The sequence below is a fragment of the Vigna unguiculata genome, chromosome 11 (genome assembly GCF_037176805.1).
Source record: "Vigna unguiculata cultivar grain cowpea cultivar isolate G323 ecotype 2 chromosome 11, ASM3717680v1, whole genome shotgun sequence".
Lineage (NCBI taxonomy): Eukaryota > Viridiplantae > Streptophyta > Magnoliopsida > Fabales > Fabaceae > Vigna > Vigna unguiculata.
In genome coordinates this window covers 39,409,873-39,422,118 of record NC_140802.1, presented here as the reverse complement: position 1 = coordinate 39,422,118, position 12,246 = coordinate 39,409,873, and the positions used below count along the sequence as shown (strand labels likewise).

General features: G+C 33.4%; 2 protein-coding genes across 5 annotated transcripts; one reads left to right on the top strand and one right to left on the bottom strand.

Annotated features, from left to right (window-relative positions):
- Positions 1 to 1,327: 1,327 nt before the first annotated feature.
- Positions 1,328 to 3,315, top strand: NF-YB11 (nuclear factor Y, subunit B11). Of its 2 annotated transcripts, none has more exons than XM_028053900.2 (3): positions 1,328 to 1,593; positions 1,852 to 1,970; positions 2,984 to 3,315. In XM_028053900.2, the coding sequence occupies exons 1-3, from the start codon at positions 1,436 to 1,438 to the stop codon at positions 3,160 to 3,162; spliced, it is 456 nt and encodes a 151-aa protein (XP_027909701.1). In that variant the 5' UTR covers positions 1,328 to 1,435; the 3' UTR covers positions 3,163 to 3,315. The 2 variants fall into 2 exon arrangements, with proteins under 2 accessions (XP_027909701.1, XP_027909700.1); XM_028053899.2 differs by having other exon boundaries at positions 2,981 to 3,315.
- Positions 3,316 to 3,973: 658 nt separating this feature from the next.
- LOC114169425 (heterogeneous nuclear ribonucleoprotein Q-like) lies at positions 3,974 to 10,477 on the bottom strand. Of its 3 annotated transcripts, none has more exons than XM_028054566.2 (9): positions 10,196 to 10,477; positions 9,000 to 9,479; positions 8,802 to 8,918; positions 8,481 to 8,621; positions 8,081 to 8,254; positions 5,058 to 5,265; positions 4,802 to 4,980; positions 4,383 to 4,468; positions 3,974 to 4,251 (listed from the first exon to the last, which is right to left on the bottom strand). In XM_028054566.2, exons 2-9 carry the CDS (start codon positions 9,468 to 9,470, stop codon positions 4,098 to 4,100), a joined length of 1,530 nt encoding a protein of 509 aa, XP_027910367.2. In that variant the 5' UTR covers positions 9,471 to 9,479; positions 10,196 to 10,477; the 3' UTR covers positions 3,974 to 4,097. The 3 variants fall into 3 exon arrangements, with proteins under 3 accessions (XP_027910367.2, XP_027910369.2, XP_085524982.1); XM_028054568.2 differs by having other exon boundaries at positions 9,000 to 9,536; positions 10,196 to 10,338; XM_085668856.1 differs by lacking the exon at positions 10,196 to 10,477 and having other exon boundaries at positions 9,000 to 9,716.
- Between the last annotated feature and the right edge of the window lie 1,769 nt (positions 10,478 to 12,246).

Below are 12,246 nucleotides of genomic sequence, written 5' to 3'. Positions count from 1 at the left end.
TTCCATATATTTATTGGGAATAAATAATCTAATCTTATTAGTTTATAATTTTTTTATTAAGTACTTATAACTCTTTCCCAATTCATCTCAAAGTTTTGAAAAAAATGTATATTTAAATTATCTTGAACTCTTAACTGATATAAGATTATTGAGAGTATAATCGAGATATAAGAAAAGAGTATTTTGAGTTTTTTTTTTTTTTTTGAGAACTAAGGAAATAATAGTTCATGTTTAAAATTAAGGAAATAATAGTTTATCTTTGAAATTTTATTCTCGTGTATACCAAGAAATCGTTTTTGAAACTTTACTTTTGATCTTAGACAATGTTAATGTTTCGATTTTAAATATGTTTGAGATATTATTATTAGAATCGATCATTACATTCCATGAATTATCTGTTTTGTGTCTCAAATTTTTATTTTTAGAAAATATCTTGAATAATTATAAAAGTAGGATTATTTAGTTTTATTTTATTTTAACAATAATTTATGAAGGTTTCTATCAAATAATTATAATATGATAAAAATTATAAATATTTTTTTATGTATTTATAATTTTAATAATTTTAAAATTAATTTTCTTATACTAATTAATTTTTTAATTGTATTTTTAGGTTTCATTGTCATAAAAAAAAGTAAAAGCAGATAAGTGACACTTGTTTGTATTAATATGCTAGTTTTACACTTGTTTTTTTCTACCTTAGAATAAATTATTTACTATTGCAACCATTTTGAAACATTATTGTCTTTATTTTATTTTCATTAAAACTTTTAATATCCTGTTTTCTAAATAAGAATTTTTAATAAGAATAAATTTATGATTTTACTTAATGTCTTTTATTTTAAATATTAAATTATTTAAGTCTATTAATTTCAGTAATCGAAAAGTCTTCAATTTATAATCATTCAGAAATATGTGTCCATACTAATACTAAAACATGTGCACTTGTATTTGAAATATGTTATTTTAATATAGAAGTTTTAAAACATTACAATAATAATACAAATATTTATAAATATTTTGTCGTAATGAAGTATCTCTTAACATTTTTCTGCTATTTTACAAATATTTTTTATTATTATTTATTTAGTTTGATGTTCAATGTATGCTACAAGTTTCTGACATTTAAAGTAATATATATTCTGTTATTAATAAAATTCATTATTATCTATATTTTTTTACCAGACTTAATTCTATACATAGATCACTTTCCTCAAAATCAAAAACTTTTAATTATTGGTTTATTTTATATTCATGTGTAAAATATATATTTTCTGATATTTTATCTTACTTGTCGTGTCCATTAAATATAAATGTTAATTTTAATAATCATTGCATGGGAAAAAAGAAATTGAAAATGGCGGGAAAAGATGTGTAAGTAGAAAACCCTAACCCTAAATTCATTCCAATTCCCAATTCCGATTCGAAGAACAGAATGGCTGAGGCGGATGAGCTGCCCCGGTCTATCGTGCGCCGTGTTGTGAAGGATAAACTGTCCCGATGCTCTGAAGAAGGAGAAATTTCCGTCAGCAAAGATGGTCTTCTCGCATTCTCAGAAAGCGGTAGGATCTTCATCCACTACCTTTCCGCCACGTAAGCCCTCGAACCCCTTCCCCCTAATTAATTTCACTGAAAATTGTCAATTTTGATGATCGAATCCCTTTTCCCCTACTTAGAAAACTTAGGATTCGAATTGGGTGATTGATAAATAGATGGTTTGAACAGTGGAAGAAAGTAAAAATGGAAGAAAAAAAAAAATAGATAGAAAAAACAGAACAGTGATGGGTATTTTTATGGAATGATATGGTATGAATGTGTGTGACCTTAGCTGATGTGATGGGTGTGATGTAGGGCTAATGACATATGTAAGGAGTCAAAGAGACAAATTGTCAATGCTGAAGATGTTTTCAAAGCTCTTGAAGAAACCGAGTTCTCTGAGTTTATTCGTCCTCTAAAAGCTTCCCTTGAAGGTAGATTACTTTTAATCACTTAAAATGTTTTGGTTGGTTAGCACCACAGATCAGGGTCTACTAGCTCTGATTCATTTTTTTTGGAACTTGTCAAGTTCTTGTGAAATTACCTTGTTCTGAAAGTCAGAACATTGTGACATATCGAGATACTGAGAGGACTAGAAGTTGTATGAAGATCATATAATCTTAAGTTTTTGTGATCTGATTCAATGGCCAATATTCACTTCTTTCAGTCACTCATAATGAAAATCCTCTCACTTGATATGTTCTCTCTCTCTCTCTCTCTCTCTATGGGGAGAGAGGAGCCACATGAGAGATATATAAGTTAATCTCAATTATATGTCCATCTTGGACATTCTTCTTATTCTAATTTGTTTGACTCTTTTATTGAGATTAAGTTTGTTTTATTTTATCAGCTTTAACATATGATCCTGGCTTGTTAATAAGTTTGTTCTCTGTTGTTCTGCTAAAAGCATGATTAGTTAGTCTAGTGGAAAGTAATAGGTTCGAAGATATGAAGTGGAACCTGAGGATTAGTTAGTGCATGGTTGGTCGTGTATTGCCTAGTTAACTGCGGATACATGATTCACTGTCAAGTTGAAGCTCCTCTAAATAGTTTTAGTTTTTTTCGCATTTGAAACGTGGGTCCAGGACTCCTAATGCCAAACCAAACGCCATTATTGATATGAAGTGTAGAGGAAAATCTTTGGTTCAAAGATATTAGGAGGATCTGTTATTTTATTCATAAATAAGTACATATATACAGTAGTGGGAGACTAGAAGAAGGATTGTACATTTGAAGCATACAAGACAATACTTTGTAATGTTTTGCATTAGTAATGTCCAAAGATTTTATGCCATTTATTTTTCATATTGGAAATGCCTGATATATGTAGTTGTATGTTTGTATTGATTTTACTAGCGAATGCACTTCACAGACAGTTAGTTTTGGAAGAGGTAATTTTCTGTGCTTATGTATTGTAGCCTAATACTTTATCTTCGTTGCTTAGCAGAGTTTAGGAAGAAGAATGTTGGAAAGAAAGCGGCTGTGGGAAAGGGAAAAGAAGAAGAGCAGAGAAAGAAAAGGAAATTGGAAGCTGAGTCATCTGACAAAGGTGAGGCTTCCATTAACGACGAGTCATCTGATAAAGCGGAGGGTTCTGATAAAGGTGAGGGCGAAGACGATGAATAAGACCAATTATTTACTGCGATGAAGGCAACTGCATTATGTTGTGACTGAACAAGTTCTTTAATTTTGTATGTTGATAATTAATGTGCATGACCCCTTATCAATTGGATGCTACTTAGTATTATTAATATAGCTTTTTTATTTTTCTCGGTAAAACACCCCCCCTACATCCTTGATGATAGAAACATTTTAGGTAAGAAAGGATACTAAATATTTATATTTATGAGTTACATTCTTTCACAATGGGTGTAACAAAGAAGTTGCAGGATGATCTCAGAAAAGCTTACCTTTTAAGTCTTTAGCGCGTGCATTTTATCATTATTTACAATGTTTTGAAAACCTAAATCATAAATGAGAATCTTTGAAAAAGAGAAGACGTATAGTTTTTGTGATCTTTAATAAATTTTAATTAATAATATTTGTTTTGGATCAAAGTTAGGGTAAGTTTATGTAAGATAGTTCAAGGGTCATTATATTGGAATGCCACTACCGGAGTTCTAATATAAATTCTTGACGGTGGCACCAATCACGAAGCTTTGTAGATAATTTTAATTGTAACAATTTTGTATTTGAAATATAATGGGTCCATACAAGCGTATATCAAAGAATAAATCCATGAAAAATTAAATCAGTGGGCTGTTACCAGTGATTATGGCAGTTGATGGAATACCATTGGGTTTTATTCTCGATAATAATACACAGAAAGGACTGCATCAGTTTTTTTTCTTTTTCCGTTCAAAAAAGTCTTTAATTTATCAACACAGGAAGAATCCAAATTCATTCAACTTACGCGTTAAACGCCTTGACATCGAGATTTAATCTACACTGAATAAATTTTTAATTAAAAAATATGTAGCACATTTTAATGCAATAAATAAGCTTTATAAAAGCCCAAGTACATTTGAGAGAAGGAAGTGCTACTATCTATATCAAGACCGCTAATATGGGCGGTATCTGCGGCCTTGACCGCCATCATTGTTGTGCCTTCCCTTACTAGAACTGCCAGCATTCCTATTGCCACCCCCACTGCCACCGCTCCGGCCACCTCTATGATGTGAAGATGGGGCTTGTGGTTGCATTCCTGGTTGTTGCCTGCATGATGAAACAAATTCTCAGGCATTGGATTCAGGCAATTAGGTGTCGCACTCTTCCATTGGAACTTCATACAAAACATCATAATGATATAACGAGCTAAATACATTTAGAGCAACAATTCTACTTACAAGACATATCCAATTCGTCCATCAGCCAAAAGCATGGGCATCATGGCCATTCCGGCGGGAGCTTGACCTCCTCCATATAGCAATGGCTGCAGCAGATACAACTCCAGCCATCAGAATCTCAGATTAATAGATAGCAGATGTGATTATCAATAGCACATATATAGTACATAGATCACCTTGTGTGTAAATACACTTCGTGAAGCATATGCATGATTTCTAATGTAATTTAAAATATATTATTGAACATCTTTAAATGCAATGCGATAAGGATTAGATTCTGTAGAAGTTAGTAGCTCTATAATTCCATTATTTAGCATCAATATAGTGATTTCTGTTAACACAAAAATAAAGACCATAATATAGTGATGTTAGATCTGGAAACAAGCATCTAATGGAAAAACAAATGAAAAACATGTCACCTGTGCAAGACCTGGAGCATGATATCCCGCACCTAGTGCACCATAGGCACCGCCAACCAAACCATAACCGACATGTTGTGGATAACTTGGAAGCAATCCTGGTCCCGGCTTCTGTGTGTTTGACCCTCCAGACTTTTGATCAGACTGTGGCTTTGCCAAAGAGCACTCTAAAACTTGACCTGAAACATAGAACAAAGCTAATGAATATTGACAAGCATTCACAAAAACAATCACAAAAGGTTAGACAATGTGCTACCTTCTAATTCATATCTTTCAGTGTTTTTCAGTGCTTTCATAGCATTGGACCTCTCTGCAAAATGTACAAAGCCAATTCTGTTCTTTTCTTGTCCAGATTTTGCTGGTGGAAGAACCACCTTAGTTATCTTCCCATGACGTTCAAAAAGCTTCTTCAACTGCTCTTGAGTTACATTCTTCGGCAGGTTCTTCACATATACTGCCTTCACCTGTTCACCCATGTGCAACTTTATTAAATTCTTTGTTTACAGAGTAATGCACATAGGATATAAACGGTTGAAATATAGTCCATATTCAACAGCATAGTAGTCTACATTCAGTAGCATATAGCGTATGACAGAATATTAGTCACTTGTAAGTTATAACAATTAATGTAGTAATGCTATTAATACTTAATTACTATTAATTAACTCTTGCACTCAATGTACTAAGTTATAATATAGACTATTTGACAGCTCCTGTAAAGCTAAATACACCGTCTCAACATCCATTGGCACAATTAGCTCATGTTAGGATATTAGTCCTATAGTTTCAAAAGTAGTGAGTAGCGGTAATTAGTCCTTGACGAGTTATTGTACGTATTATTCAATCCCCCCATGATATAAAGAAAGATGCACTGAGCCAAAAAAAAAAAAAAAAAAAAATTTAGCCCAAACAAAATTACTCTTTTTCATCAAAGTATCAAAGCAGTAAGATTCTCCATGACCGTAATCTGTCACTATTCTGCTACCAAGTTCCTAAAACCTGAAACGCATCTCCCATTATGTCTCAGTCCCATTACTCTCTTCCAGTTGGCTGTGCACCAATTCTGGTAGATCTGGCAGTGGCTGATTCAGCAGCTTCCATGAGATCCAAAGATCACCCGACATTGATGATCTGTTGGCCTGCATGGTCAATCCAAGTCAGCCTGGGGGTTGACAGTGAAGGGTTGACCAGACAGCATGAAACACAAACCTCCATTGCTGTCACTTGTTCCATCCCGTCTGATTCAGCATTTCAATTTTCTTTTCTGTTGAAGATGGTCTCTTTACCCCAAAATTTCCACTCTTTCAAATGGCTGACCAACATCTTGATCTTGACTATTTCAGTATCTGTTTCTCTCACTAATTTTGGTTCATTTTTTGTCTCTCCCCACAACAATGGGTGTGGATCGTGATCATTCAACCTTATTCTTTATTTTTGTTATTTGGCTGTAATAATTTCTTGAATTCCAACAACCATGGTTATCAAACTCGTGAGTTAATTCCTTAACTCGGACGAATTTGCGTGTTCACTCAGTACTTTCGAGTTAACTCGGAAGCAAACTCAGTTTTGGTGTAGGATCATGGGATTGGTGGTAGAATCAAGAGTCTCGATCGAACTCTCAAGCTTGCTTCCAATTTGGCGAGTTCGACGAGATTTTATTTTAATGTGAAACAAAGTCGTTTTTAGGGCTCACCAGATTAGGAGTTTCTAATTTAGGGTCACTCACGAAGCCCATCTTCTTCCTTTGTCTTCTGCGATTCCATTAATGCAACAATCTGCTCTCGATTTGGCGTCATCACTCGCAATTTCCGTCAGCCATTATCACAGTCGTGGTCACCGTTACCCAAGGTCATTGTCGCTCATCGTGGGTCGTCGTCGCTTGCTGTGGGTCGTCGCTTCTTGCAGTGGTTGAGTCTGCGTTTTCCACCTCGCCCTTCGCATCTGGTTTTCGTTCTCAGTTATTCGTGTTTCGTGCCTGTTCACATTTGCATTTTTCATTTTGCAGCACTAAATCCTTTTGTCCCTTCTGCAAACCCTTATGTCCCTTTTGTCATCACTGTGAAAATTTTTTATCAGCAATTAGGATTATTTTTTATTACCATAGTGAAATTTTTTTTATAAGCTATTTTATAACCCTTTTTCCCTCTGCCTGCACTTAGATTACTTTTTATTTTGGAATTTTGAAGTGAATTGAAATTAAAACAGGATGTCTAGGAATGGTTCTAATTTAATTGAGAGCAATCCACGTGCATCTTCATCTATTAAAAATAAAAGTAAAAATGCTCTAGAGAACAGGTCAGATATTAGATGGAAACATGGGATAGATATTAATGGGTGATGATGTCATTAGATATTAGAGGATTAGATGATTATGCATAGACACTAAACATTTGAATTAGTTTTATAATATTTGTATGAACTTCTTTATGTTTTAAGTTATATAATTTTGTGGACTGATTTGAATTAGGATTTTATTGTTTATATAATTTTTTCATGTCAAAGTAAACTCTTATGAATTTACGACTCGTGTTTACCCAGTTTTCACAAGTTTACGTAAACTTTCAAGTTTGACAATCTTGCCAACAACCCTCCTTGATCTTCAAAACTTTAGAATCTAAAAGTGATAAAGCACCAATAGGTGAACCAGCACGCTGAACATGAAATCAAAAACAATGTAGCAATGCACTTGCTGTCCGACAGACATCCTACACAGTATTATTCTCGGCAAAAAAACTGCAAATAGCAATCCCCTTTGCCTAATTACACACTCTACAACTTCTAAATAACTGCCCTCAGTTATTCTCTACGAATAACTGTCATTACAGTAGTATCTAATTCTAATAAAGAACTGCTGACGCAATGCGAGTTATTTTCTAGCACATATTCTACCCATAACTGCCAACATGACTGATATTATTATACTAGCATCTAACAGTACATGACTGCTCATACCAGTTATTATCAGTTCCTATTAAAAGGTGGTTGTTGTCCTCGATCGCTGTCACCTTTAAAAACACCACTTTATCCTCTATTTCTTTCCCAATAAGCAAACCTTAACTTCCTTCTCTCCAGCAATACAAACTACTTTTCACTAAAAATAAATGGAAATCTGAAATTCACAATATAACAAATTTCCTTCAAGGGTTTATCCTATTGTACGATAAACCAAAAAATCTAGCTTGTGTACCACATAAGTCAGCTAAAAAGTTTCTCATAACTTTAACCATAACTATCAATTATCAACCAAGCTTAAGAGAAGGAAGACATGTGAGTCAAAACCTGAGATGCAGCAGAGGAATCGGCATTTTTAGGATCAGCCCAGCTCACTGTTGGAGCATTCTCACCTAGCTTAAATGTTGGGCTCATCATCTTTAGCTTAGAATACTCAGCACACGCATTATTATAATAGTCAATAAAAGCAAAGCCACGATTGTTATTGGTGTTCTTCATATCCTGAAATAAAGGATTGAACAAACAGAAATATAAGAGCAATTAAATAAAAAAAACACATTGCTAACTCTTGTGTACATGTAGCTGGGCATAATGCCAAAGCAGTATAATAAAGCTTGCAAGGCATGACTATCATGATGATTTAGGAATGACTAGAACAAAAATCCCTAGACAACACTTATAATTTAATGTGGAAATGGAAAGCATAGCACAACAGAAAAGTACATACCTTGACTAGTTCCACACCAGTAACTCCAGGTCCAACCTCAGAAACAATCTTCCTCAGATCTTCCACACCCCAGCTTCTAGGAACATTGCCAATAAAAAGACGGTGTTTGGCTTGAGATGTAGAACATTTTATTTTTTTACCCTTAAAGAATTGATCATTAACACAGTTAGGAACAACAAAGAATCTGCATAAAGCATTGTGGCTAAGAATTTTTGCATAAAGCATCTGCAATGTTTATAATACTAGAGTAGTAATAACAAAGCAATGAACTTACAAGGAATATCAGTTATGAATGCTTAATGTCTGAGATTAACATCTTACCTTAAATTCAGTATTATTCAGCTCTTCGATGGCTTTAGAAGCCAAGTCCACACTTCTAAATGTTACAAAACCGAATCCCTTGTTCTCGCTGGAATGCTTTCCCTTCATTACTCGAACCTATTTTCCTCAAAATTCAAGTTAGGGGATGACATTATCTATAAACATGAGCACAATACAGCAACAATGGCACAGACTTACCTCTGCAACTTCCCCAATTCTCTCGCAAAAAGATTTCAAATCCTCGTTTGAGACATCATGAGGAATGCCACCAATGTATACTTCAGACCCATGAGGAGGAAGAGCAAGGAGTTCGGCATGCTTTTTCTTCTCGTCCTCATCTTCCACCTTTGCTTCATCACTGCTATGGTTTTGCATGGCATCCTCTTCATCCACTTCTTCAATCTCTTCTTCCTCTTCTTCCTCCTCTTCCTCCTCCTCTTCCTCTTCTTCTACCTCTACCTCCTCTGGATCCTCCTCCTCTTCTTCCACCTCCTCTTCTATCTCTTCCACTTCCACTTCTTCTTCTACTTCTTCATACTCAATTTCTTCTTCCATAGCTTCTTCTGGATCATTTTCCTCCTCAAAATCAACCTTCTCATCAGATTCAACTGGCTTCTCAGGGTCAGATGGCTTAGCAGCTGATGAAGAATTTGCTTTTCCCCGAGGCATCTTATGAAACTAATGAAAGAAGCTCGTGAGGCAACTGTGAAGAAGGCACAGAGGCCAGAAGAAATCCTGGGAAGAAGTATACACATATCGAAAGGAGGAAACAAAAAGAAAGGCCAAACAAGGGGTCGCAGCGAATGAATCTCAGTGGAAGCCGTGCAATGAGACAAGAGTCACAAGACTTATACGGCCGCAACGCGATAGACTTTTATTAAAGGGTCAATGACTACATAATTATCACAATAAAAGAGACTAACGAAGGCGGCGAAAGGAAACGAGAACAATAGGCATGTTGGCGAGCACAAGCTCTTATGTTACACAAAGGCAAACGAGGGTCAATGAAAATCCAGATTTACAGGAACAACATGAAATGTAAATATGAAAATTTTCCACTCAAATGCAAGGTGATGAACAAACAATTAGGCATCAAAGGAACGAGAAGGCAGAACAGAACAAAAAGGAGAATTATGAAGTGTCCAATCTCAGAAAAATAATAGCAGTTTCCAAACAAAACCAATCTGTGCCCCTTCCTGCCACAAATTTACAGATACGTACTAAGATAGGGTTTCAATTATACACTTCTACCAGCTAATTACTAATACAACCTAAACCACAACACATCAAATTTCACGTAAATCCCTAATGAAATATAATAACAAATATTTTACAAAATCTCTGTCCAACTTGCCTCTGCACAGAGTTTCAGAGCGAGAAAGGAAGGAGAGTACCTTAAGGTAAGTTGCCGAAATTGGAGCACAACGTTGTCCAAAAGGATCGAAAATTTAGGGTGCGAAAACGAATTTATTGCAAACTTCGGAGAAGAGCTTTTAAATTAGATAGATACGAATTACGAACCCTAGAGAGTGCTGTGTCACTGATGTTTGCAAAACGGGAACTGTGATGCCGCCGTTAATTAAAGTTTTGGATTTTTCTTGTTTGTCGAAATAACGGTATGCTACAAGCCGTTTCCGATTTTCCGTCTAAAGACATCAAGAAACGGAGGACCAGTCTGAGTACAATTGTGGGAATTCGACTTTTAGATTTTTAAAGGTTTTGTATTATTTAATAATATTAGATGATAATATTTTTTTCGATTTTTATATTATGTCACAATTATATCTCCTATTACCTCTTTCTTTTTTCGTTAGAGATTTATTCTATAAATTTTTATTATTTTTCTCTCATGCGGTTAAGCCTAATAATTTAGTCTTATTCAATTCATTTTCACCATTTAATTATCTACCATTTTTTAAAACTTCATCTCTTTTATTTATTATTCTATGGACTTGTCTGAATGTAATTTTTGCTTCTCAAAAATAATCATTTAAGAGTAATTAATTGTTTATTTATTAGTTATTAATTATTATGTTACTCGAAGATTTTGGTACGACAAATATAGGAAAAATCAAACCTCTATATGTATTTTTAGGATTGGACTAGCAAACTATTATTTTCAATCTAAATTAAAGTGTGATGATGTCTAAGATTTTACAAGACAAAATTAATATATAAATTACTTATGTTGTGGATCAATTTCAAAAATATATTTAATTTATTAGCTTACTTTTTAATGTGTATTTTAATGAAGAATTCATACATTTTTTTTCAACAATTATAACTATTTTTTAAAGAAAATAAAGAAAATGTAAACCAAGATGAAAGTGATTTGAAATAGAATATATAGAAATGTATATTGCAAGAATATAAATTGCGAGAAACTATATTACCAAGGATAAAGTATAAATTGATAAAAAAATATATGAAACAATGACCCAAATTGTTATATTCATCACTGAATTTGTCATTTCTCATATTTACTATATTCACAAAATTTTTAAATTGTAACCACAATTTTCCATCACTATTCCACATTTAAATAGCCTAATTATATCTTTAACTTTTTTTTGACAATTAAATCCAAAATAAAATTAAAAAAAATTACATAACTTGTGATAACGACTTTAAAATCGTTCATATTATATTAGTTGTGTCTATTTTCTCACGTATTTTTGTAGTTATCATAAACTGACTTCCTTCCTTTTTGTTTCAACTTTAGTCTTTCTCAACCTTATCGAGAGTGAATTTCTCTCAATACTATCTTTCATGACGCATTGATCTATAAATATTTTACTATCTTTTGTTTATTTGAACCTTCTTTATTTCTATTTTACTTATCGATCTCTTACTTATGTCGATTTCTCTTCCTACCTCGATTCCCTACTTGGGTGTCTAGATGCCCTTAAAATATTCATAATGCAATTTTACCAGATGAATTAAATATAGCCATTTTTCTTCACTGATCTTGGTTACTCTGGTTGGATCTCAATCACATCGAACACCTCCTTTCCGGTTACGTGTTCCAGATAAGCACCAAGGTGATCTATTCGATAATATATTATGGAATTGTTTTTTCTAGAAGCTTAAATTTTGTGTCCAATGTATTAGGAGTTTTTGTATTAGGCAATCTACAACTAAATTAATTTTGGAGCCTTCTAAAATAGACAATCCAAAATCCTATTAACACATTCCGAAACAAATTTCCAAAAATAGATACATAATTGAGAAAGATCATTAAAAATATGTATATTTATATTTAATCCATAACAATACAGGGTTACAAATTTCATAACGTCTACTTCACTATTGCTATTACCTTATCTGAAATTCAAAAATCATGTTTGAGATCAACTATTCTACCAAACAAGAATGAAAACTGTTATAACATCCCCTCTCATGCAGTAATATTTTTCAAACAATCAAAAATATATTTCTTACATAA

What these genes read in the sequence shown, in the direction of transcription:
- NF-YB11 (XM_028053899.2), top strand. Translation starts at nt 1,436, where the DNA reads ATGGCTGAGGCGGATGAGCTGCCCCGGTCTATCGTGCGCCGTGTTGTG. An exon ending in ATCCACTACCTTTCCGCCAC is followed by an intron (nt 1,594 to 1,851) that starts GTAAGCCCTCGA and finishes GGTGTGATGTAG; the next exon opens with GGCTAATGACATATGTAAGG. An exon ending in TCTAAAAGCTTCCCTTGAAG is followed by an intron (nt 1,971 to 2,980) that starts GTAGATTACTTT and finishes TTCGTTGCTTAG; the next exon opens with CAGAGTTTAGGAAGAAGAAT.
- LOC114169425 (XM_028054566.2), bottom strand. Translation starts at nt 9,470, where the DNA reads ATGCCTCGGGGAAAAGCAAATTCTTCATCAGCTGCTAAGCCATCTGAC. An exon ending in TGAATAATACTGAATTTAAG is followed by an intron (nt 8,622 to 8,801) that starts GTAAGATGTTAA and finishes CAATTCTTTAAG; the next exon opens with GGTAAAAAAATAAAATGTTC. An exon ending in ATTCCTCTGCTGCATCTCAG is followed by an intron (nt 5,266 to 8,080) that starts GTTTTGACTCAC and finishes ATGGGTGAACAG; the next exon opens with GTGAAGGCAGTATATGTGAA.